Source organism: Ahaetulla prasina, chromosome 3, assembly GCF_028640845.1.
Source record: "Ahaetulla prasina isolate Xishuangbanna chromosome 3, ASM2864084v1, whole genome shotgun sequence".
NCBI classification, from domain to species: Eukaryota; Metazoa; Chordata; class Lepidosauria; order Squamata; family Colubridae; genus Ahaetulla; species Ahaetulla prasina.
The window spans coordinates 30630745-30644198 of NC_080541.1; the positions used below are offsets into that span (position 1 = coordinate 30630745).

The 13454-nt window shown below is 44.0% G+C and overlaps 1 protein-coding gene across 5 annotated transcripts in view; it reads right to left on the reverse strand.

Annotated features, from left to right (window-relative positions):
• Window positions 1-13454, reverse strand: part of GRHL2 (grainyhead like transcription factor 2) — a 100403-nt gene that overhangs the window by 5037 nt on the left and 81912 nt on the right. For all 5 annotated transcript variants that reach the window (XR_009154178.1, XR_009154177.1, XM_058175489.1 and 2 more), the window contains exons 14-15: window positions 12308-12393; window positions 290-354 (exon numbers count right to left, since the gene is read on the reverse strand). Coding sequence is in view for 3 of the 5 variants with exons in the window: in XM_058175489.1 (XP_058031472.1) it covers window positions 290-354; window positions 12308-12393 (151 nt within the window). In the remaining 2 variants the exon portion in view is untranslated. The remainder of the gene's footprint in view (window positions 1-289; window positions 355-12307; window positions 12394-13454) is intronic.

Below are 13454 nucleotides of genomic sequence, written 5' to 3' on the forward strand. Positions count from 1 at the left end.
CTGGACTGCAGCTCACATCATTCACAGCATCTCCATGCTGTCCAATGATAGGATATGTTCAAAATATCTGAAGGGCACCAAGTTAAGGAACACTATAGCAGAACCACCCAGATTAATTAGAGGCCAGTGGTTGATTTGATATCTATTGCAATCCCCATGTGAACCTGGAGCTGGGAATTTGTCTTGCAGCGTGAGCTTATATCAGAACATGAAAGATTTAAAAGCTTAGCTGCGGTCTCAGGACTACTTTATAAAAACACGAACTGCAGGATTAGTTGGTTTCTCTTACCCTTTTTTGCTTTTTTTATAAAGCTTTGTAATCTTCTCAGCTGGAAGGCCATATTTCTCAGAAATCTATATTTAAAAAAAGAAAAAGAAAAGGAGATAGATTTATTAAAAGCAAACCTACTGCAGAATCACTGCCCTCAATTAGATTTAGGCAATTCACAGCAGGCTACACAATGTCCCTTCTTAGTGCTGCAGAACCTGGAGATTGCACTCCAGAACACAGTGGGACATGCACACGGGAAATGGAGCACTTTTAGGTGTAGCTTCCTGCTGCTTTTAGTATTTTAATATTTGCCTATACTACACTTTCTGCATGGTTTCCTTCTTATGGCTTTCATCTCTACTGATTTAAAACAGGCTTCTCCCCTAAAGAATGAATTAAGATCAACTGTCTGAGAACTGAGCCTCTAACATCAAAAGTGAATCTTCTTGCAAGAATTTTGCAGATTAGTGAAAGTGTCAGGGTTCTGACCAATGCCCTAATGAAAGCAAGAGCCTCAAGCAAATTCTAAGAAAAATCCAGTTGTTTATTAGGAGCGCCATGTCGGCACGGACCAAGTGAAGCCAGCTCTGACTTCGCACCTTGCCTTTGACCCTGTTTCTCCCTTCCCCCAAGTGTGTCATCAGTCACATTCCCCAACAAAGCAATTTTGCAGGTAGTAGAAATCACTCCCTCTGGCTGTTGCATGTTTCTGTGGAGATGGCCTTGACTTTGGCTGACTGGGATGTGTTTTGTTTTGACTGAGCTGCAAATTCCTCGATGCAGCTGCGAGGCTTGATTCCCCATCCCCCTGCCTATGGCAATTCGGGAGCAAGTCAGGAAAGCTTCGCGAGTTGACAGAAAGCAATTTGGGAGTATACCATGATCTGGTGCTGTGCCTAAATTTCCAAATGTTGAAGGTAACAAAGAGTATTCTAAGCAATGGCAATAAACTTTCCTTATCCAGTTGCAGCCAACCATGCTTTAGTTTCATGAAACCAGACAGATGGCACAGCCTTAAAGAGTGCCCAGAAGCTTCACTTGATGGAAGCTGGGGTGGGAGGAAGCTGCTCCAGGCATAGCATTAAGATCAGATTGCACTTACAATCCAAAAACACGTATTTTAGTATAAATGCAAGTAGTTTTGGAATACAGTAATCAAGATGGATCCTTTTCAGATGTTCTGGTTTTAGTTGAATCTGCAACCGTAAAACTAGTGCCCAAATGGGCACACACAAGCCTAAAAAAGAATTTCTTGTCTGTGCCATCTGGAAATCTGGGGAGTTTAATTGGACATATTGACAGAAAGCCAAACTGAAAAGGGTTCTAAGCTACAGCATCTTATAAAGAAGACAATGAATCATCAGCCCTCATCCCCAAAAGAGAATCTAAATGAAGCATGAGATAACAGATTTTAGAACTTAGTTGATTCTACGAAAATGTTAGCACCCAAAGCAGTGAGTTATAGCAGTTCTTTCAAGTATATTATAACCAAGTTATTTCAAGTTATATGTGCAAAATGGAATCTTTGATCCCCATTTGTGGCATTAACCAAGGCTGAAGAGAAAGATTCTTGTGAGACATTTTGCTGACAGAAGAGAAACACAAATGATTCCAAAAAATAATGGAATTAATGGATGAGGCTCTGAAATACTACCCATTTATCTCAACTGTTCCCAAAACTTTTGGTAATAAAATATTTTTATTTAATGTATATAGCAAAACCACTGCTACCTTAATACGATTTTTGCAACTCTGTATGTCCAAGCTAAGTTTTTTCTAGAGTTATTCCAACAGAAAATCTTCCAAGTAGTGGCTGAACGTTCTTTCTCCTTCTGTGTTTCCCATATGTTCTCAATACTATCAGAAGAGTTCTTCCATCTTGATAATGCATTGAAGTTTTAATCTAGTTTAGTTTAGTTTAGTTTAGTTTTATTAGATTTTTATACCGCCCTTCTCCCGAAGGACTCAGGGCGGTGTACAGCCGAAATAAAATACAGAGTATATACAATTAAAAGAAATTAAAAGAAACTATTAATAAATGGCCGATAATTTAAAAATTTAAAAAATTTACAAATGTTTAAAATCTCTAAAACCCCAATTTAAAATCACTATTTATGCCCGTCCTGCTTGAATAAATAAGTATGTTTTTAGCTCACGACGGAAGGTCCGAAGATCAGGAACTTGACGTAAGCCAGGTGGGAGTTCGTTCCAGAGCGTCGGTGCTCCCACAGAAGGCCCTACCCTGGGGCCGCCAGCCGACATTGTTTGGCGGGCGGCACCCTGAGAAGGCCCTCTCTGTGAGGCGTCTGGTCGATGGGAGGCATACGGTAACAGCAGGCGGTCTCGTAAGTACCGGGTCCTAAGCCATGGGCGCTTTAAAGGTGGTAACCAGGATCTTGAAGCGCACCGAAGACCACAGGAAGCCAGTGCAAACTACAGAGCAGAGGTGTTACGTGGGCGCCTCGGCGGCTCCCATTACCACTCGCACAGCTGCATTCTGGACTAACTGCAGCCTCCGGGTGCACCTCAAGGCAGCCCATGTAGAAACATTGCAATAATCCAGCGAGGCGTAACCAGGCGTGGTGACCGTGCATAAGGCATCCCGGTCAAGGAAGGGACGCAACTGGCGAACCAAGCAAACTTGGTAAAAGGCCCTCCTGGTGACGGCTGCCAGATGTTCATCAAAGGACAGCCGGCCATCCAGGAGGGCGCCCAAGCTGCGGACCACCTCCTTTGGGGCCACTAACTCGCCCCAACAGTCAGCTGCGGATGCAGCTGACTGTACCGGATGCCGGAATCCACAGCCACTCCGTCTTGGAGGGATTGAGCTTGAGTCTGTTTCTCCCCATCCAGACCCGTACGGCTTCCAGGCACCGGGACAGCACTTCGACCGCTTCGTTGGGGTGGTCCGGGGTGGAAAAGTACAGCTGGGTATCATCAGCGTACAGATGATAACTCACCCCGAACCCACTGATGACCTCGCCCAGCGGCTTCATGTAGATGTTGAACAGGGTAGGCGAGAGAATCGACCCCTGGGGTACCCCACAAGTGAGGCCCCTCGAGGACGACCTCTGCCCCCCTGTCAACACCGACTGCGACCGGTCAGAGAGATAGGAGGAGAACCACCGATAAACGGTGCCTCCCACTCCCAATCCCTCCAACCGGCGCAGCAGGATACCATGGTCTATCCATCTATGTTTATGGAGACTGGGAGCAGAGATATTGCTGCATGTTCTTCACTTAAGAAATGTGGATCTCAGAATTGTTACTGCATTCTTAAAGGACACACTCCCCTGTCTTTCTAAATTTAACAAACTAACTTTTCAGGGACACTTTCAAATTGGGAAAACGTGCCACGAGAGGTTGGGGATGGCAGGGGATACAAACTGTCCTTGGCAACCAGTTTTCACAACACATCAAAGCAAACACCTTTTCCCATTGCAGGTCAACATAATCAAATTGCAGACCTAAAACTAAAGGATTAAAGGATCACCTCATCTGCATTTCTCCACTGAGAAAGTAGCTCTGAGTTGGATCAGAATAGACTGGACAAAGGGAGCGGGAGGTAATATTTTAAGATTCCTCTTTTTCCTTCTTGTGCCTCTTGAAAAACTTTCAGAGAGCACTTCACCGCAACAGTGCAGAAGACTGCTGGAGAAAGGTAACAGGAAAGGATTTATCAGTATTTCTCAACCCTAGAAACTGTAATGTGTGGACTTTTAATTTCCAGAATTCCCCAGCGTGCTTGCTAGGAAATTTTGGGAACGGAAGATCACATCTATCAAAGTTGCTAAAGCTGAGAAACACTGGAATTCTTTTCCTTTAGAATGGAACCTCTGATCCCCAGTGTGTCCCTTAAATAAAATTCTAAAATCCTAATGGCCAATTGTGATGAATTTCAATGTGTCTAAAAACTCACATCTTGTTTTAGTTATGATCATACATTTCTTTCTCAACACCATTTCTTTAGATAACTGAAATGGCTCTGAATTTCTGTAAAAAGAGTTCAAACGCCTGGGGGGAGGCTCGAGAGTGATTGAAATGCAAGGGAAAAAAATCTAATTGGGGAAAAAAAAGAACAGGATGGATCCCCTTATATAGTTATCTTCCTAGTGTGCATAATCAGGTCAAATGTTACCAGTTCATTAGAGTAATTGATCACTGTTCCTGCTTATCCATATTGATGATCCAGATACACTAATATGGAAATGAGATGGTACAAATATAGTGCAAGTCATATGGTGACCTTGTATCATGTGCATAATGAAAATGTGGTAAATATGTACTGTCTAGTTTAACAGGTAAAAGAGATTGAAGACGTACCATTTTCTAAGTCAAGAGCTCACTGTATTTTTCTTATTTAGAGCATAACAGAAAATTTCCCTTTGCTATGGACAGCCTGGCAGACTTTATTGATTCCACAATTGGTGGTGAATGACTGTTCTTAATTGAGAAAAATATTTATCTGGATAATGCCAATGAAAAAGAAAATATTGGCCTGTAAACTAGTTATGCAAGGTCTTTCCCTGCACAATGGTTCTTTGCGCTTAAAGCAGACTATTAAATCTTGTTCGCTCAGTTTGGCTTTCCAGCAATTTGAAATGAATTATCTCCATAATCTCTTGCTTTTGCACTCCTTTTTATTTTTATTTATTTTATTTTGTCACAACAGTATATATAAGCATAAGCATGAAGTAACTATATAATATATAAGCATATATATGAGTATAAGTATGTAATTATATAAATTGGATATAATGAAAGGAAACAGTAGGACAGGAACAGTAGGCACATTTGTGCTCTTATGCACGCCTCTCTGTTTTTAATTTTATTGTGTATGTATTTTTAAGCATTTTAATTATATTTCATTTTTATTTGTAATTCAGCTTTGGGATCTATTCTGAGCAAAAAGGCAACTTGGAAATTAATTAAGAGTTCACTTCACATCTTCCCTTATGACTCAGAGCCAAGCCAAGGGAAAATGGCAATGGAGAAAAGCTCTTAAGCAACGTTAAGGGACTTTGCCTTGGTCTCCATAAAGATAGAAACAGCAGTGCTGCCCCACAAGCAAAAGCAGGAGGAATTTTGTCATGAAAGCAGGAGGTAGATAATCCAAAAAAATTCAATCGGCACCAACAGCAAGCAGATTCAAGAGTTATTGTTTTGATCATTATGGATATGGTGGCAAATTATTGCAAGCCAGGAATCTGAGTCACTGCTTTTAATCACTTACTAGTAATTTCTAGATGTCAGTAATGACTAATTAGACTCTTAATAACAGCCCTGAGTTATCCAATTTCCAGAATTGTTTTTCTGAACTATACAGCACTTAACAAATATTCTATTTAGTATGTAGGTACACATACATGCTTTATTTTGAGTATGTACAATATATGTCCCTTTATATAGTCCTCTTATAACTTACTATTAAACAGGTCCCTCTGATTTTGCCTTAAAGGTTTTATGAAGAGAAGTGGGACAGAGTAATTCAGGTGGAAATCTATTTGCAATTTCCTGATAAAATTGAAGTTCTGTCCCTTCTAAATGGAACATTGTCTCTCATTTGATGGTGCATTCTGTTATTGTTCTTTTCAACTTATTAAAAAGTTTTATTCCCCAAAGTCTGAATGTTATGTTCAGCAATCCTATTCTTGCTTCTTCTGAGCTTTTGACAATACAATGGCTACCTGTGAGAGCTCCTGTTATAACAATCGGTTTGCAAGGGTGCCATATTATTTTCTTGTCTTTGGAAAAAGCAGAATGGGAAGATTTACTGCCCATTCTTCTGGTGTGCTATTGTAAAAGGAAGAAAAATGATGTGAATAATAAATCTAAGAAAATACTGTCAAGTATGGAAAGTTTGGGTGAGCCCACAGATCAAAAATTGAAAAATGGGAGAAATGTGCAAGTTGTAAACAATAGAGCTTTTGCTTTATGATTATGGTGGGTTGTAGTCCTGGAAACGTAGCTAAGCTTAAAGTGCCAAGAACTTCCTAACTCAAGTGAGCATACATCTATGTATATGAGTATGCAATTTTAAGAAAAAAAACATTTTATGTTGCCTTGTCAAAGTATAACATATATCTATGAAAGATTTCCTTCCCTATGGAAAGTGAAATATGAAGGTCATCAAGATGGCACTGTTCCAAAGATTTGTAGCATATTTGTAGCAGGTTTGCATTGCAATGTGGCATAAATTTCAAAAGCGCACAGGTTAAAATATTTCTGCATTCTAAACCCTACCCTTTCTGGCAAACAACCCATTTAGCAAGAGGCATCAATGAATGTGAGCTATTTAGTCGTTCCCACTGCCTTTCATGATGGGTTTTTTAAAAAAATACACCAGAAGGAACATAAAGTAATGTATAATAAATTATTTTTCAAAAATACAATAAATAGATTATAATACGTATTTAATTATTATTAAAATAAACATGGTCATTTAAAAACTACAGGAAATAAATAAATTTGCCTGTAAAAAAAAACAACCTAATAAATTGTACAAATAAATGTCATGCAAAACAGACAATATTTGAATCAAAGCAAGACGGCATTATTCTAGGCATGAAAGCCATTTAGTTCCATAAATTTCCATCTTTTGTGCCTTTTGAGATTGAATACCCCAGAAAGATCTGGTGCATAATATAGAACTGGAAATTTTTCCAGATTTATTGTTTCTCCAGGAGAACTTTTGCCCAGGTTTGGTGGATCCACCAGTTGTGTGTCATCTTGGACCAGAGATGTCAAAAGCATGGATGATACTTTTCTCATCTCTCAGACAAACTTGCAGTTTGAAAATGACTCAGAACAAAATTACTTGCAGTAGAATGTACCTATTTTGGGAGAGCTTCACTGGTTTCCAGGCATAATTTATGGTGCTGGTTTTTTGCCTGTAAAATTCTTTTTAGCGTAGCCTCTTGCTATCCAGAATTGTCTTTTCTAGAAGAATCCACCACTCAACATGATTTGGCCAGGAAATTCTGTGGCTACCCATCCTAGAGAAATGGGGGTGGGGAAGGGAAGGGAGGATGGGAAGGCCATTCACATTGGAGGAACATCTACCTGGTGGATGGGCTGAGACGGTTTACGATCTTTTGTCTGCTAATCCATCAGGATATAATGGACTTTACATCTCTTTAGGACGGACTGCCTGTCTCTTTTTTTCCATCTCTTTTTTCCATCCGTTACCGGACTCCAGAATGACATCCCAGTATAACATCTCGGCTGCCAAATGGGACATAGCCAGCTGATGGTTGATTCTATGCGTTATTCGCCACAAGAACTCTTGCGCCTGCGAGGTGCCCCCGCCTCGCAGGAATGGCCCACCACACTATCGAGGGCCGGCCTCTATGACGGGTCTTGGGACCCACAGAGGTGGCATGCTAAAAAGAAGGGTTTATGGGGTTTTTTAGAAAGGGAATTTTTAAGGGTGGGAGGGTAAGGCGGGTAATGGGGTAACCCGTCGGGTAGGGGCCAGTTCCTGCACATGCTCATGGCGGTTTTCTTTATTAGGTCCAGAGGTTATGGGGAGAGTGTGTTCCTATCTGTGAGGGTGGTTCTATTGACACGGTAAGTGGGAGAGGCAGGTATGGCGGGCGAGGGTCATATCAAGTTTCGGGAGCGCGTGCTCGATGTTTGAAAGCGATCACGCGCTCCGACCCTTGGACTTCACCCGTTCCCGGATGGTCAGGATCCTCAGAGCTTGGGCCTCCGGCTGATGTTGTGCAATGCCGGTCCGTGGTGAACAAAGCCCCCTCGTTTGTGACCTTATACAGGGGTTCCGCGGACCTTATGGGCATTACGGAGACCTGGTTGGGCACTGAAGGGGCGTGCCCTGGTTGAGTTGTGCCCGCGGGTTTCCGTGCATTCCATCAGCCGAGGCCCAGGGTAGGGGTGGGGGTGGCGGTTGTGATTAGAGAGAGTCTAGAGCCGAGGGAGACCACTGTACCTCAGATTGCCGGGTGCGAATCCTCTTGTGAGATGGGGTCATAGGTGTCAGATGGGTATGCTGATCACGCACCTGGCTCCTTGCTGCGTGACAGCTGCCCTGCCCGAGCTCCTGGAGGTGCTGGCTGGGGTGGCAGTTGAGACCCCAGACTTTTAGTCATGGGGACTTTAACTTGCCATCGTCCGCCTGCCATCGACGGCAGCTCGGGAGTTCATGGCTTCCATGACGGCCTTGGACATGACCCAAGTAGTTGATGGCCCTACTCACATTGGGGGTGGCACCCTGGTCCTGATTATTCTCTCTGGTCAGTGGTTGAGGGATCTGGGCTTAAAGGAATTAGTCATTGAACCTTTGTCATGGTCAGATCACTCTCTTCGCCTGGACTTTCTGACCGCCATTCACCACCGCAGGGAGACGGAGCCGATACGTTGGTTCCGTCCCAGGCGCCTGATGGACCCGGATGGGTTCCGGACGGAGCTTGGGCCATTTCCTGAGGGTCTGGCTCACGGCTCGACTGAGGAACTTGTTGCGGCCTGGGAACAGGCCGCGGCGGGGGCCTTGGACCGTGTCGTGCCTTTGCGGCCTCTGACCCGGCGCAGGTCCCAACCGGCTCCTTGGTTCTCCGAGGAGCTGAGAGGGATGAAGCGCCGGAGAAGACGCCTGGAGAGTCTCTGGAGGTCTAGCCGTTCGGAAGCTGATCGGACACTAGTGAAGTCCTATACTAGGACTTACCTAGTGGCATTGAGGGAAGCGAGGCGTAGCTACGCCTCCTCCCTCATTGCATCGGCAGATAACCGCCCAGCCGCCCTGTTTCGGGTGACTCGCTCCCTCTTACACCAGGGGGAGCGGGATGACCCGTTGCAGGGACGTGCTGAGGAGTTTAACGGTTATCTATACGATAAAATCGTTCAGCTTCGGGATGGTCTGGACCAAGATTGCAGTGATACGGGCGAGATGCGTGAGGGCGGTCTTGGTGACATTGTGTGGGATGAGTTTGACCCTGTGGCTCCCGAGGACATGGACAGGTTGTTGGGTAGGTTGAATGCCACCACGTGTTTACTGGACCCGTGCCCCTCTTGGCTGGTGCTGGCCACTCGAGAGGTGACACGAGGCTGGCTCCAGGCGATTACGACTGCTTCTTTGGTGGAGGGTGTCTTCCCGGCCGCCTTGAAAGAGGCGGTGGTGAGGCCCCTCCTTAAGAAGCCGTCCCTGGACCCGGCTGTTTTAGGTAATTATCGTCCGGTCTCCAACCTTCGCTTCGCGGCGAAGGTTGTAGAGAGTATGGTGGCATATCAATTTCCCTTGCACCTGGATGAAACTGTCTATCTAGACCCGTTCCAGTCCGGTTTTCGGCCCGGTTACAGCACGGAGACGGCTTTGGTCGCGTTGGTGGATGATCTCTGGAGGGCCAGGGACAGGGGTTGCTCCTCTGCCCTGGTCCTATTAGACCTCTCAGCGGCTTTCGATACCATCGACCATGGTATCCTGCTGCGCCGGTTGGAGGGATTGGGAGTGGGAGGCACCGTTTATCGGTGGTTCTCCTCCTATCTCTCCGACCGGTCGCAGTCGGTGTTGACGGGGGGGCAGAGGTCGGCCCCGAGGCGCCTCACTTGTGGGGTGCCGCAGGGGTCGATCCTCTCGCCCCCTCTGTTTAACATCTACATGAAGCCGCTGGGTGGGATCATCAGGGGTTTCGTGTGAAGTACCAGCTGTATGCGGATGACACCCAGCTGTACTTTTCTACACGGACCACCCCAACGGTTATCAAGTGCTGTCCCGGTGCCTGGAGGCCGACGGGTCTGGATGGGGAGAAATAGGCTCAAGCTCAATCCTCCAAGACAGAGTGGCTGTGGATGCCGCATCCCGATACAGTCAGCTAACCGCGGCTGACCATCGGTGGCGAGTCATTGGCCCCGATGGAAAGGGTCCGCAACTTAGGCGCCCTCCTGGATGAACGGCTGTCTCTAGAAGACCATTTGACGGCCGCTCCAGGAGAGCGTTCTACCAGGTTCGCCTGGTACGCCAGTTGCGCCTTTCTGGACCGGGATGCCCTATGCACGGTCACCACGCACTCGTGACGCCTCGCCTGGATTACTGCAATGCTCTCTACATGGGGCTCCCTTGAAGGGCATCCGAGGCTGCAGTTAGTCCAGAATGCGGCTGCGCTGGTGATAGATGGAGCCCTCGTGGCTCCCGTGATAACACCCATCCTGCGCAGGCTGCACTGGCTACCTGTGGCTTTCCGGTGCGCTTCAAGGTTTTGGTGACCACCTTTAAAGCGCCCATGGCATTGGGCCGGGCTACTTACGGGACCGCCTACTGCTACCGAATATCTCTCACCGACCCGTGCGCTCTCACAGAGAGGGTCTCTCAGGGTGCCGTCGGTAGCGGCAATGTCGTCTGGCGACACCCAGGAAGGGCCTTCTCTGTGGGGCCCCACCCTCTGGAATGAACTACCCCGGACTTCGCCAGCTCGGACCTCCGGACCTTCCGCCGCGGGCTTAAAACGTATTTATTTAATTGTGCAGGGCTGAGCTAGATTTTAAATTATTGGTTTTAAATTGGGTTTTATTTGATATTTTAATTCTAAATTTACGGGCTTTTTAGAATCAGTTTTTTAATTGTTTTATATTGTATTTATATGTCTTTTAAATGCCTGTACACCGCCCTGAGTCCTTCGGGAGATAGGGCGGTATATAAATTTGAATAAATAAATAAATAAATAAATAAATAATACTGTTGGGGGGTTAAATAAAATGTTGATTTTTATCCTTTAAGAAATCAGTTGGAGCTTTTGGTGAGTTTTAGTGGAACATAGCAGCATATTTTAAAATATGTTAATACTTAAAATTGATTTTACGGATGTTTTAAGCTACTGAGATAAGCCACATTAAGAGTTGCCTGAGTATACAAATAATCAATCAGCCTGCTCTACAGTCTTTCTCAGCAAAACAGTTTCACATTTTTACCATCCCTTCTCATCTTATGCAGTCAATAATCTATTTGTCACCATCCACCAACATCTTATGCAGTCAATAATCTATTTGTCACCATCCACCAACAAGTCAATTTGCCCAAGATATGGAATGCAAGAAAGAGTTACGGAAGGTTTTTAAAAAGGAGGGGGCTGCCACAGGCTTAATTCACACAGACTTGGAAATTTAAAAAAAATAGAGATGAACAACAAAATAATTAGAAAACAAATTGCTTTTGAGACAATATTGAGATTAGAAAAAATAAATACCGTATATACTCGAATATAAGCCGATCCGAGTATAAGCCGAGGTCCCCAATTTTACCCCAAAAAACTGGGGTAAACTGGGACTCAGTATAAGCGAGGAGGAAATGAGGCAGCTACCGGTCAGGGAAAGCCTCCCCCCCTCAGCCGAGAAGGCTGGCGGCTCCCCCGCCCCGCCCTCTCACTGCACCGGCAGGGCTTCCCCGCGCTAATGCAAAAGCCCGCCAAGTTTGCACCATCCGGTATAATGTGAAAAAAAGAAAAAAACAAAAACCTCGAGTATAAGCCGTATATACTCGAGTATAAGCCGAGGGGACGTTTTTCAGCACAAAAAACATGCTGAAAAACTCGGCTTATACTCGAGTATATACGGTATTAAAAGTTTTAGGTCCAGTTTAAGGTTTAAGAGATTTCTTCCTGTCAGTCCTGTCAGACTGATATCTTTAGGGATTAGGAAGAATCTCTTATACTCTTTCCACATAATCACTGTTATGGCTATTTATTTTCAAGGTTCAGAGACAAAAATAAAGAAGTCACTAATCAAAAAGGACGTGAACTACTTCAAGTTCCTTTTCAATCTGGAACAGCTTCTTGGAAAGAGATATCAGTAGCCAAGGATAATTGAAATAAACAACTCTTTTCTCTACACATGTTCAATTTATGTATATAATAAATATTTTGCTCATTAATGTCATTTTCTGTGGCATTTTAGTTGGTATTGAATAAATGTTCAGTCATTTTTAAGTTTGTATAGATATAAAATTATTATTTCTTTTCCTGCAATTACCCCAGAAATCAATGTTTGCTGCTTTAATACAATAAGATATGAGATGAGGTGACAAATACTTACTGCATCCATAAGGCCTTTCACTGTGGGAGATTTTAACATCAAAGCATCAAACACTTCATCCGCTTCTTTCCTCACATACAGCAGAACTAAAAAATAAAGAACCAAACTTTGGAGAAGACGTTTAACAGTTCCAGAAATGAATCATTTCCCTTGGACGGCAATTGCTTTCTTTCCACCAACTGACAATTGAAAAAAGCCAGACTCTTCTATTAAAAATAAAACTATCATAGAAAATAAGTATGTCATGGGGCGAGAGGCATATTAGCTGATTTGGAAAGGGTGTCTTTTTTTCCCTTCCAAGGAATTGTGTTATGAATAGCAGCATTTCTTAAAACTTTTAGAACTTGCAAAGCAATTCAAGGTGGTTACATTGGAATTCTCTATAGCATTGAGTTTTTGAAGTTCTCTATAGAATTGGATGACTTGCCATCATGGATATCAAATTGACCAATCAATAACTAAAAGTTCCATTAACTTCTACAGCAAATACTCAAATCGGATAAACTGAATTTTCTTTTTGTGATACAAGGGCAAAATAAGTACAGGTAGTTTTCAATTTACGACAGTTCGTTTAGTGACTTTGACGTTACAATGGCACTGAAAAAAGTGACATGACAGTTTTTCACACTTATAACCATTACAGCATCCCCATGGCCATGTGATCAAAATTCAGACACTAGGCAACTGATTCATTTATGATGGTTGTAGTGTCCTTCGTTACTTTTTGCAACTTTTGAATAGCAAAGTCAATGTGGAAGCCAGATTCACTTTATGTTCCGTCCCCCCAACCACAATCAATTAGAAACGCAAACTGACGAGATGTGCTAGTAATTTATTCTTGCCAAGTCCTCTTATCTATCAGAGCGACTGCAGTCCGAGCTGGAACAATCCCAAAGTTCAGAAGGAAACGAAACAGAATCCAGGAGCCAGAGTACAGCCAACGTTTTCAACAGTCAATTGTTTGTTCGTCACAAGAACTATAGGGCAGCCCCTCCTGCTTTTATATCCTGTGGGGTGTGGCTCCGTGACTCAGCATTCTCTAGGCCTGGCCCACCCTTTCTTTTGATGTTGCCGTCTCTCCTGTCTGCGATACTGGGGGTCCAGCCACGACTGATTGTCAAGCAGCTGAGTCTTGAGGCATGGCCTG